At 46.4% G+C, this 13,181-nt stretch overlaps 1 protein-coding gene across 3 annotated transcripts in view; it reads left to right on the top strand.

Moving 5' to 3' along the window:
* Window positions 1–13,181, top strand: part of slc39a4 (solute carrier family 39 member 4) — a 53,533-nt gene that overhangs the window by 38,044 nt on the left and 2,308 nt on the right. Inside the window, exons 10-12 of one of the 3 annotated variants that reach the window (XM_038798671.1) lie at window positions 1,487–1,639; window positions 4,097–4,284; window positions 9,596–11,991. In XM_038798671.1, the coding sequence (XP_038654599.1) occupies window positions 1,487–1,639; window positions 4,097–4,284; window positions 9,596–9,727 (473 nt within the window). In that variant the 3' untranslated portion in view covers window positions 9,728–11,991. Of the gene's footprint in view, window positions 1–1,484; window positions 1,640–4,096; window positions 4,285–9,595; window positions 11,992–13,181 lie in introns of those variants that run through there. The other 2 variants (XM_038798673.1, XM_038798672.1) reach the window with 2 other exon arrangements.

Here is a 13,181-nt window from a genome sequence, read left to right as displayed (position 1 = left end):
ACGATTTTAATCTCAGGCGGCATTATAGAATTATATAGGATTATGAGGTGGCACGGTAGCACAGTGAGGTTACATCACAGAAGCATGCTGTTTGGTTCAATTTGTACAGACAGAGTACGCATGGAGAATGGACATGTTTGGTCAGCTATGTGAAACTTTTTATAACCTAAGCTGCTTTGCATTATTTACCAAATTTACTAATCTGTGCGAAGAACACAATGATACTGAGCAAACCTTCATCTACTCACCTTTAAATCCTACAAATCCCTTAAATGTTTATTGGACCTTTGTAGGAGGTTTCTGTTCCACCCCTTATAAACAATTCTTAGACTTTAGGATTTATAAAGAATAAAAAATACAGACACAGGGATTGATTCAACTATAAATTTGCTGCTGTATTGCAGCCACTGATATCTCTAGTACAGATACCTCTGCGATTGGTTACAATAGCCAGAAAAAATAAACAATCCATCCCCAGTACAAAACACCCCATGGTTTGACTGGCAGACTACGAGCTCACAAAAAATAGACAAACTTTCTAAAAAAGTTGCCCGAACTGACGCAAACACCCCATTCAAATCCCTCTGTGGCTAGCTGAAATTAGCACCTTCTGCCAGTTGATTGCAGTCCCCCTTTAGCCAAAATGAAGTCACTATGATTTGTTTAAGTCTGACAAAATGCAGACAAATACGTGCCTTTGTCCTAAAATCTTACAAAACCTTCAGACCAGTATCACTACGGTTTGTCTGAAGCACATATAATTCCCAATACGGCTGGTCTATCTGTCCAGTGTTGATTGTAGGTCCTGAATCAGGATGACCAGTCCTGACTCTGCGTCTGACTGTAATAACCATACTCTGATAAGCGCTTCTTTTTATGATGATTCAACTCAGACACATCTTCCTGTTCTTCACTCTGTTCCAATATCTGGCCGTTAACATCTCTTAGTTTGTTCCACACATGGATCAGTCGAATATAATCAGCTTATGCTGGGTGAAATAATAAATTAATCCATGGAAAAATAGCCCAGGTGGATATGATCAGCTCTCACATTGTTTAATGAATTCTCTGCTCTTTTGAGGCAACAGAACTTGGCTCCGAGGTTGATGAAGGCTTGAATGATCCATTCCTCTCCTCATGAGGAACCAGTCATAGACCACAATGGCCAGTTTCCAGTACTATGGGCTTCATTGTATTACAATTCCTTAATTGTCTGGTGCCATTGTCCTTTGATAGCATCCAGTCAATGTCCAAATCCTTTTGATGAACCACTGTCTTCTACTAAATGTCTGAATTTGCCCCTTGTTGCCCAGCCCTGTGCTCTTGGCTGGTAGCTTGATTTTTGTATTTTATGATTCAAAACATGTCTGTTGGGTTTGGAATTTTTATTCCACAATTTTCCCAGTTAGAGGGGAATCCCAGCGACAATCTCCCAGCTGTTGGAATAACCTGTTACTGAAAGAAAGAATGCTTCCTTTTCCCACAGGCTTAAGGGTGCTTCCATATATGATAGTGATTGGCGATGGTATCCATAACTTTGCTGATGGGCTGGCTCTCGGTGCAGCTTTCTCTGTCTCGTGGAAGGCAGGACTTGCCACAACACTTGCGGTCTTGTGCCATGAACTTCCTCATGAAATGGGTATGGTTTTATTAACACTCTTTAAAAAACTATCCATTAGGTTTACCTATCCAGAAACTCCGCCATTGCGGCGTCCGATTGTTAAATCAAGGTCCCCATGTTTCTAGATAAAAGCCAATTACTGCGGATGCTGGAATCTGAATCTGAAAATACTGGACATCTAGCGGGTCTGACAACGTCTGTGGAGAGAGAAGGGAGTTAACGTTTCGAGTCTGGATGTCAGCTTTGACAAAGAGTCATCCAGACTCAAAACGTTAGCTCCCTTTTCTCTCCACAGACGCTGTCAGGCCTGCTGAGATTGGCCAGTATTTTCTGTTTTTGTTCCCCATGATGCTTAAATAAGAAATGGAAATTGGGCAGCATGGTAGCACAGTGGTTAGCACAGTTGCTTCACAGCTTCAGGGTCCCAGGTTCGATTCCCCGCTGGGTCACTGTCTGTGCGGAGTCTGCACGTTCTTCCCGTGTCTGCGTGGGTTTCCTCCTTGTGCTCCGGTTTCCTCCCACAGTCCAAAGACGTGCAGGTTAGGTGGATTGACCGTGCTAAATTGCCCTTAGTGTCCAAAAAGTTTGGGTGGGGTTACTGGGATAGGGTGGAGGTGTGGGCTTGGGTAAGGTGCTCTTTCCAAGGGCTGGTGCAGACTCGATGGCCTCCTTCTGCACTGTAAATTCTATTAAATAGATACGTGGGGAGCATCAAGTAGCTCTTTATTGCTTCACTAGAAACAACAATTTTATTACTACATAGAAATAAACAGAAAGCTAAAACACAGCAGACTATTTCACGGGGGTCAACCTCTTATCAGATATAATTGGGGGTGGTAATAGGTATTAAAACAACGCTCCTCAGAATCATTCAATTGTCCTGATTTAACTCCATTGACTCCTTTAAGATCTATCCCACTAGTCCCATTCTTGAATTTGCAGTGAAATCGCTAGCCATTTCATCTCTACACTGACCACTAATGAGTGTGTGAGTGAACCCTCCGATTTTTGCCTCTGTTCTCTTTCAAAGCATCTGGTATTGCTTCAGTCCCACTCACACACACACGTCAGCACAACTATGATACATAGATACATAGAAGACAGGAGCAGAAGGAGGCCTTTTGGCCCTTTGAGCCTGCTCCGCCATTCATCACGATCATGGCTGATCATCCAACTCAATAGCCTAAATTTCTCCCCATAGCCTTTCATTCCATTCTCCCCAAGTGCTATATCCAGCCGCCTCTTGAATATATTCAGTGCAATGGGTAACAAAGAACAAAGAAAATTACAGCACAGGAACAGGCCCTTCGGCCCTCCCAGCCTGCGCTGATCCAGATCCTTTATCTAAACCTGTTGCCTATTTTCCAAGGATCTACTTCCCTCTGATCCCCGCCCATCCATATATCTGTCCAGATGCATCTTAAAAGATGCTATCGTGCCTGCTTCTACCACCTCCGCTGGTAAAGCGTTCCAGGCACCCACCACCCTCTGCGTAAAAAACTTTCGATGCACATCTCCCTTAAACTTTCCCCATCTCACCTTGAAATCGTGACCCCTTGTAATTGACATCCCCACTCTTGGAAAAAGCTTGTTGCTATCCACCATGTCCATACCTCTCATAATTTTGTAGACCTCAGTCAGGTCCCCCCCAATCTCCGTCTTTCCAACGAAAACAATCCTAATCTACTCAACCTTTCTTCATAGCTAGCACCCTCCATACCAGGCAACATCCTGGTGAACCTCCTCTGCACCATCTCTAAAGCATCCACATCCTTCTGGTAATGTGGCGACCAGAACTGCACGCAGTATTCCAAATGTGACCTAACCAAAGTCCTAGACAACTGTAACAGCGTACTGTTGCCTCGGAGAGAGTACAGGGTATTTTTGCCCCTCCGTTACACATTACGGATGTCTCCTGTTTCCAAAACCTTGATCGTGACCTATTCCAAAGGTTCTCCTCAACTGATTATTTTCTCCCTTTCTTTATCAGCTCCTCTGTCATGGACTTTTCTTCGATTAAAAGCATTCAGCCCCGTGATCTGTATGATTGTGGGCTGCAGAAAGAACCTCCATGTTTTTCTTAACCAAAGGGACTAATTTTTATTCCACTCAACTCTTCCCATTAAGATAGATTTGAGTCTCATTTGGGGAGAAGTGGATGCTGTCATTCCAACCAGCTGTGACAATGCCCAACAATAATGTTGCTGAAAGTGGGATGCCACCAAGGTCCTGCTTGCTTATTAATGTTATGTTGTTATATTATTCAAAGAGTTTAGAACTATATTATTATGCCCATGTATACATAAATACAGGATGCCACATCACTCACTGCTGCACCACAGTGCACCAAACTAAAAATCAGCTCCTGGACCTGTGTAGAATGGTACGATTTAGTTTGAATTTCTGGGTAGGACAGGCATACTTTCATGGTTTCCCTTGACAACAATAATGAGTTTGTCCACCCTTGCACTTTAGGTGATTTTGCAGTTTTGTTGCACTCTGGTCTTTCTATGAAGAAAGCTGTTCTGTTGAACTTTGGCAGTGCCTTGACTGCCTTTATTGGACTCTACATATCATTGGCAGTTGCGACAAATGAGGCAGTACAGCAATGGATATTCACTGTCGCAACAGGGCTCTTCCTATATGTTGCTCTTGGAGATATGGTAAATATATCTTTACTTGCTAACATTTTATTTGATTATTGCCGCTTGTGTTTGAATGTGAATACAGATGTGTAATTAAGGATGTACATCTAAAATATTCACCCAGTCGCTGTCTGGTAATTCAGCATACACTACAGATTACCCCGTGCAGCCTGAGTAGCTTAATTTCACGTCAGGTCATTCATGCCTCAGAATGAGTTAAACCCAACTTGCAGATTCCGCCTCCTCCCCCAAATTTTTGTTTGAAAACAGGTTGGATGTTGGTAGAAATGAGAACAAAAATCACACGGCCCCACCAATTCCTCTTCACATTCCAAGTGGTAGGCCACTTACATGGACAGGTGAGGCCCAACATGTTACCTGACTGCCGCTCCTTCCACTGACACCAGGGGTGGGATTTTCTCCGAACCCCCGCTGGGTTGGAGAATCGCCGGGGGTCGGCGTGAATCCCGCCCCCGCCGGCTGCCGAATTCCCCGGCACTGGAGATTCGGCGGGGGTGGGAATCGTGCTGCACCAGTCGGCGGCCCCCCCCCCCGGCAATTCTCCGATCCGCGATGGGCCGAAGTCCCGCTCGTTCTATGCAGGTCCCGCCGGCGTAAATTGGACTAGGTCCCTAACCGGCGGGACCTGGCGGCGTGGACGGGCTTCGGGGTCCTGGGGGGGGGGGCGATCTAGCCCCGGGGGGTGCCCCCACGGTGGCCTGGCCCGCAATCGGGGCTCACCAATCCACGGGCGTGCCTATGCCGTGTTGGCACTCTTTTCCTACGCGCCGGCCGTGTCAGCCTCCGCCATGGCCGACACATAGGTGAACCCCACCCCTGCGCATGCGCGGGGATGACGTCAGCAGCCGCTGACGCTCCCGCGCAGACCCGCGCGGCCGGCGGAGTCCCTTCGTCCCTGGCTGGCGTGGTGCCAAAGGCCTTCCATGCCAGCCAGCGGTGCGCTAACCACTCCAGGGCGGGCCTAGCCCCTAAAGGTGCGGAGGATTCCACCGGGACCCCCCCCCCCCCCCCCCCACAGGGTATGGGAGAATCCCGCCTCAGGTACCTGCCAGGAGGGAGGTTGGCATAGTGTCTGGAGCCACAGTAGCAAGATCACTAAGTTACGGGTGCGTGGAGCAGTGTCCTCCCCCTTCCATGTTAGCCCCAAACTCTTGTCACTGAAGGCCCCAGAATGACCAGAAACCTTCAGTGAAATAATGTTTGAGACTTTCCTCAGGCTTTTCCCGCATATTCTGCAGCATGTACTGCAGCAGTGTGACAGGCCTACTCACTTACTGAAAACAATTATTGTAGCAGATAGCACAACAAACACTGGAGAGTATACGAGGACCTACTGATTTTAATTGTGGCATCACAACCAGAACAATTTATGTAACCACTCTGAGAAATTAATGAACTGGAATAACTTGAGAAATGGGAGACTGGACAGGTGTTGGGGGAGGTGGGACCAGTACAAACGGGATGGGTCACACATGAGCAGGACCGGGACTGATGTCCTTGGGGAGGGTGCTTGCTAGAGTGGTTCGGGAGGGTTTAAACTATGTGAGGATTCAGAGCAGGGGGAATCAAGAATGAGAAAAAAGGACTAGCCTTGAGGTTTTGTACCTGAACGCATGGAGCATTCAAAATAAAATGGATGAATTAGTTGTGCAGATAGATGTAAAGGGATATGATATAGTTGGAATTACAGAGACATGACTCCAAGGTGACCAACGATGAGAACTAAACATTGAGGACTATTCAGTTTTTCGGAAGGACTGACAGAAAGGAAAAAGTTAGGCAGCACGGTGGCGCAGTGGGTTAGCCTTGCTGCCTCACGGCGCCAAGGTCCCATGTTCGATCCCGGCTCTGGGTCGCTGTCTGTGTGGAGCTTGCACATGAAATGAAAATCGCTTATTGTCACGAGTAGGCTTCAATGAAGTTACTGTGAAAAGCCCCTAGTCGCCACATTCCGGCGCCTGTCCGGGGAGGCTGGTACGGGAATCGAACCATGCTGCTGGCCTGCTTGGTCTGCTTTAAAAGCCAGCGATTTAGCTGAGTGAGCTAAACCAGCCCCTCTCCCCGTGTTTGTGTGGGTTTCGCCCCCACAATCCAAAGATCTGCAGGCTAGGTGGATTTGCCATGCTAAATTGCCCCTTAATTGGAAAAACTGAATTGGGTACTTGTGATGAACGGTATTAATAACTGCCGTAAACGGTACCTGACCTTTAATACCTTGCCCCTTTAAGAGGCTTGGAACCCTGGAGGACTCCGCCTCTGGCTACGCCCCCAGGAAACGGTATATAGGATAAGGCTCCATGTGGTGAGCACACTTCTCTCGGATGCTGTTCAGTTCTCTGTAGATTAAAGCCTTTTGATTACCGACCTCGCTCTCGCGTCGTAATTAAGGGTGCCTCAGTACTCTAAATTTATTTTTTTTGAAAGAAAGGAAAAGGTGGTGGAGTTGCATTGTAGATTAAAGAAGATATTGATACAATATTGAAGAACGATATTAGTGCAGAAGCTGTGGAATCTGTCTGGGTGGAGTTAAGAAACATCAAGGGGCAAAAAACATTCATGGAGTGGTCTACAGACCACCAAACTGCAGTGGTAATGTTGGGATTAGCATTGGACAGGAAATCAGATGCACGTGATAAGGAACAACTGTGATTCGGGGTGACTTTAATCTGCATATAGATTGGGTGACTCAAATTAGTCACAGTACAGTAGAGGAGGGATTTCTGGAGCGTATACAGGATGGTTTTCTGGACCAGTATGTTGAGGAACCCAATAGAGAACAGGCCATCTTGGACTGAGTGTTGTGCAATGAGAAAGGATTAGATAGCAATTTAGTTGTGAGAGAACCCTTGGGGATGAGTGACCATAATATGACAGAATTCTTTAGCAAGGTGAATAGTGAGGTTGTTGATTCTGAGACTAAGGTCCTGGATCCCAATAAAGGCAACTACGATGGTGTGAGGCATGAGCTGGCTATGATGGCCTGTGATACATTACTGAAAGGAAGGACAGTGGACAGGCATTCAAGGAATGAACAGGTGAACTTCAAAAGTTGTTTATTCCTATTTGGCGCAAAAGTAGAAAGAACTGTAGCCAAAACGTGGCTTACAAGGGAAATTAGAGATAGTATTAGATTCAAAGAAGGGGCATACAAATTAGCAAGAAAAAGCAATAGGCCTGAGGATTGGGAACAGTTTCAAATTCAGCAAAGGCAGACCAAGGGATTGATTGAGAAGGGAAAATACAATTTGAAAGTAAACTAGCGGGGAACATAAAAACGGACTAAAAGTTTCTATAGGTATGTAAAGAGAAAAAGATTGACAAAAACTAATGCAGGCCCCTAACAGTCAGAAACGGGGAATTCATAACAGGGAACAAAGAAATAGCTGAGGAACTAAATTTGTACTTTGCTACTGTCTTCACAAAGGGAGACATGAATAATGTACCGGAAGTTCTGAGAAACACAAGTTTTAGTGAGGAGCTGAAGGAAATTAGTATTAGTAAAGAAATGGTTTTGGGGAAATTAACAGTATTGAAGGCGGTCAAGGGCCTGATAATCTTCATCCCAGAGTACTAAAGGAAGTGGCCCTAGAAATAGAAATGGTGGTCATTTTCCAAAATTCTTTGGACTCTGGAATGGTTCCTACAGATCGGAGAGTAGTGAATGTAACCTGGCTATTCAAAAAGGGAGGTAGAGAGTAAACTGGGAACTATAGACCAGTGAGCCTAACATCGGTAGTAGGGAAGTTGCTGGACTCCATTATCAAGGATTTCATAGCACAGCATTTGGAAAGCAGTGGTGTCATCAAAGTTAGCATGGATTTACGAAAGGGAAATCACGCTTGATAAATCTACCAGAATTTTTTGAAGATGTAACTAGTAGAATTGACTAGGGAGAAGCAGTGGATGTGCTAGGAATAAAGATGTTTTACTGCAATAGTATAGGCATTAATGAATTGAAATGAAATGAAAATCGCTTATTGTCACAAGTAGGCTTCAAATTAAGTTACTGTGAAAAGCCCCTAGTTGCCACATTCCGGTGCCCATAGAGGGGCCCCCGTCCGGCGCCGCGCCGACGGCGCCGATTCTCCATCTCTCTGGCGTTGGGGTGGCGTGGCGCAATTCGCGCTCGTACCGGCGATTCCTCAGCCCGGCCCCTAGTCCTGGGAGCCAAGGTCAGCTGGGAGACAGAGAGGGGGAACAACAGTGACACCTACTGTTGCCAGAGCTGCACTGCAAGGTTTTGAGTGGTTACAATATAAGGCACCCAGGTGCCACTTGAGTATTACCTCTCAACCTTGCCCCTCGCCTGAGGTCTGGCGATCCTCAGGTTAAATCATCACCAGTCAGCTCTCCCCCTCAAAGGGGAAAGCAGCCTATGGTCATCTGAGACTATGGCAACTTTTATCTTTACAAGACATGACAAAAATTGTGACACAGCGCCTAAGAAATGTGAGAACTGAAAGTGCATGCACTGGTAAAAAAATACTTATATTTATCAGATATAAAAATGAGAACAATGAATAGAGAAACGATAGTCAACCCTTAAACCAACCCTTTCCACAATCACAATATAACTATGGCAATCCACAATATAACGATGTTAGGCATGGAGACAAGAACCGTGGCCGGGATTCTCCCCTACCCGGCGGGGCGGGGGGTCCCGGCGTATTGGAGTGGCGTGAACCACTCTGGCGTTGGGCCGCCTCAAAAGTGCGGAAGTCTCCACACCTTTAGGGACCAAGCCCTCACATTGAGGGGCTAGGCCCGTGCCGGAGTGGGTCCCGCTCCGCCGGCTGGCGTCAACGGCCTTTGGAGTAAGTCCGCGCATGCGCCGGAGCGTCAGCAGCTGCTGACGTTATCCGGGCGCTGCGCAGGGGAGGGGGTCTCTTTCGCCTCCGCCATGGTGAAGACCATGGCGAAGGCGGAAGAAAAAGAGTGCCCCCACGGCACAGGCTCACCCGCCGATCGGTGGGCCTCGATCGCGAGCCAGGCCACCGTGGGGGCCCCCCCACCCAGGACCCTGGCGCCCGCCCCGCCGCCGGTCAGGTAGGTGTTTTGATTCCCGCCGGCGGCAGAGGCTTGTCAGCGGCGAGACTTCGGCCCATCGCGGGCCAGAGAATCGCCGCGGGGGGCCCGCCGACCGGCGCGATTCCCACCCCTGCCGAATCCCGGGTGGCGGAGAATTCAGGACACGGCGGGGGTGGGATTGACTCCGGCCCCGGGCGACTCTCCGACAAGGCGGGGGGTCGGAGAATCCCGCCCCAGGTTTTGGAATACAGTTCTGATTTTATTTCCCCTTTTTCTTTAGCTTCCAGAGCTAATGCGAGCAAAGAGCCAACATCCCTGGATTCTCTTCCTTCTGCAAAACGTGGGATTACTTGTCGGCTGGGCCATCCTACTCCTACTGTCGCTTTACGAGGGCCAAATTCAATTTGGATAGAGTGAAGCCTGCTTTTACGCTGAAACATATCTGTTGGGACCGTTTGTGTAGTTCTCTTTTTAATCTTCACTGCAGCGCAGTGGTCTGTGGTCACAAAGCTGGTGGGTTGAATGAATTTATTGGGTAATATTTCACCGACTAACTCAGCTTATATATTTTTAGAATTGGGGGTGTAAAGATAACTGAAAGTCAAAGAGGCTGTCATCTGTTGAGATGGGTAACTATACAAGAGTGCTGTATTTTATATGACTGGAGGTTAGTGCTTGAGTATCAACATTTACAACATACAACTGTAAATTATTTTATATGAAATGATTTTTATAAAAGACTGAGATAGAAATAAAGATGCACAATTTTCTGGGGATGCCAAACAAAGATTGAGGTCAGTGGATGATGGTTGAACACGGACAGGTACAAACACTGAGGTAGCTGGAGATTGATATTTAAATTGATAAGATCGGGAACGTGTATAGCCAGTAAGAATCATAAGTTCACGATAAGGACATGGGGGTATCAAGAATAGCTGCTTATGGCATCAAAGCAGTGCATGGCTGCAAGAGGGAAAAATAACATAGGGTGTATAGTCGTAATCTTCCCACAACAGATAGTCTGAAATTTATCTTTTCTCCAATGTCCCATTTGCAGGGCATCAGAAGTGATTGTGAGCAGGGACTGCAGGTCACGAGCTGGAAACAAAACCGCATGAATGAGTGGTGTCATCAAGTCAGGATGTTGTTCCCCGAGTTCTTGTCTGCAGTTTCAAAAAATTAGTTCACTGGATGTCGCCATTGCTGTCTAGGCCAGCATTTATTGCCCATCCCTAATAACCCCGAACAGACGCCGGAATGTGGCGACTAGGGGCTTTTCACAGTAACTTCATTTGAAGCCTACTTGTGACAACAAGCGATTTTCATTTCATTACCTTTTGAGAAGGTGGTGATGAGCTGCCTTCTGGAACCACTACAGTCCATGTGGTGTAGTAAGGGAGTTGCAGGATTTTGACCTGGCAACAACGAAGGAACAGCGATTATATTTCCAAATCAGGATGGTGTGTGATGTGGAAAGAAACTTGTGGTGTTCCCATGTGTCTGCTGCCCTTGTTCTCCAGGCGGCGGAGGTCACGGATTTGGAAGGTGCCGTTGGAGGAGGGCTGGTCAGTTCAGGTTGATAGGATAAATGTTTCCCCTCTTTGATGATGTAAAGGTTTTGCTGGGTGGGAAACCCACTTGACCAGGTATTACACTCCATCCAATGGGGACCATTTTAACCTATCCTGTCAGTCAAATTGGGTGCAATGTTGGTTTTATTTCCACCCAGTTTTACTCTCCATTGAAATGAACAGTTAATACAGTATTGGGAGGGTGCGATATCAGTGTTTCTACCGGATCCTGTAAGTTTCCCAGCCCTTGAGTTTGGTTAAAAGTGTCCCCAAAGTGTCAGCCTTGACTCGGTAATAGCACTCTCAGCGCTGAATTAGAGATTTGTGGGTTCCACTTGAGAGTCTGTAACCACCTGAAGATGAGACTCAGACCTTACTGAAGAAAGTTGGTGAAACAGGTGCAGGGCAAGGTCAGTTATACCACAGGTCACTGTGCCAACCACAGTCTCTGTTCTGAGTCAGGGATTAGAGCACAGTCGAGGAATGCTGCACTGTTGGAGATGCTGTTGTCAGCCATCTTACTCCGCAGCAGAAATCCCTCCCACTTCCACACCCAACTTAGATTTCAGAATGGAAAATTCCTGCCAGTCGGTGAGATGGGTGTACAGGGGGCATGAGGTTACTACCTGACCAACTATCCAGAGTTTCCTTTTATGGTAAGCAAGATGTGACAGAGAAAATGCCAAGTGAAGTTGATGTTAGAAAACCTGCATGTTAGCTAACTTGACTCAGAACAATTCACCAATGAACAGAGCTTAAATTGTGTGCATGCAGATAGACAGCACAGGACTCCAAAAAAGCAGTCCAAACAACCACTCCAAAGAACTACTGTACTTAAACTCCAGTCATAAAATATTTAACTTGATCACCTCTGCAGTTAAATGATATTGACAGGTAATGGTACTGACAAGTTGCAAATCACCTGTCGCCTTGGGGAAGTGGGGGTGTAGAGGCAAAACACTTCCTAATCACATGTGAATAGTTAAATCTATATATGTTGATAATTTATTTTTATTATTGATTTGGCTAGTCAATATAGAGGTAGTGTATACTTTTCTGAAGGCTGCCATTTTATCCCTTTACTAAAATAAAAAACATTCTATTATTTCTTCGGATTGTTGTCTTCTGTTCAACAAATGTAATGGATCTGCAGGCATGGTTTTGACTGAACAGTCAGTAGGGTAATCCTAACTTCATGTTACAGTTTCTCTTGGTCATCCGAAGCTCCAAACTTCACTATAAGTTTGGGGCAGCATGGTAGCACAAGTGGCTTCACAGCGCCAGGGTTCCAGGTTCGATTCCCTGCTGGGTCACTGTTTGTGCGGAGTCTGCACGTCCTCCCCGTGTGTGCGTGGGTTTCCTCCGGGTGCTCCGGTTTCCTCCCACAGTCCAAAGATGTGCGGGTTAGGTGGATTGGCCATGCTAAATTGCCCGTAGTTTCCTAAAAAAGTAAGGTTAAGGGGTTGTTGGGTTACGGCTATAGGGTGGATACGTGGGTTTGAGTAGGGTGATCATGGCTCGGCACAACATCGACGGCCGAAGGGCCTATTCTGTGCTGTACTGTTCTATGTTCTATAAGCTCTTCACCCTTGATATGTTTAATGTGTAGTATTACGATCACAGATCAGACCCCAACAATGGCTAGAATACTGGACTGAAACCACAATATTATAGTTTATTTGTCAGACTGTGCTGAAAGAATGATTCGCTCCAGGAGTGATTGCACGAATAGGGATTTGGTATTTTTAAACCAAAACTTTATTAGGAATGCAATATTAAATTCTTTAATTCCACAGCCGAAAAAAAGCACACTCCTACTCAACTCCCCATTAAACAAAACAACAAGAAAATAAACATACAGCTCTCAATCCATCTTAAAATCAGCATGGCATAGAGCAAAACTTGCTTTATAAAACTGATTTGGCCACTGTTAGAACTCCTTCAGACTCTGGCTGAATATCTTCAAAAGATTGGTTCTGCTTCTTCCTTGTCCTCAGACCAGACTGCTCTGCTTTAAATAGTATTACTCTTAGAACATATAACAGTACAGCACAGAACAGGCCCTTCGGCCCTCGATGTTGTGCCGAGCAATGATCACCCTACTCAAACCCACGTATCCACCCTATACCCGTAACCCAACAACCCCCCCCATTAACCCTACTTTTTAGGACACTACGGGCAATTTAGCATGGCCAATCCACCTAACCCGCACATCTTTGGACTGTGGGAGGAAACCGGAGCACCCGGAGGAAACCCACACACACGGGGAGGACGTGCAGACTCCACACAGACAGT

This window comes from Scyliorhinus canicula, chromosome 5 (assembly GCF_902713615.1).
Source record: "Scyliorhinus canicula chromosome 5, sScyCan1.1, whole genome shotgun sequence".
In the NCBI taxonomy this organism is placed as follows: domain Eukaryota; kingdom Metazoa; phylum Chordata; class Chondrichthyes; order Carcharhiniformes; family Scyliorhinidae; genus Scyliorhinus; species Scyliorhinus canicula.
The sequence above is the reverse complement of the archived record's forward strand: the minus strand, read 5'-3'. Positions and strand labels throughout refer to the sequence as shown.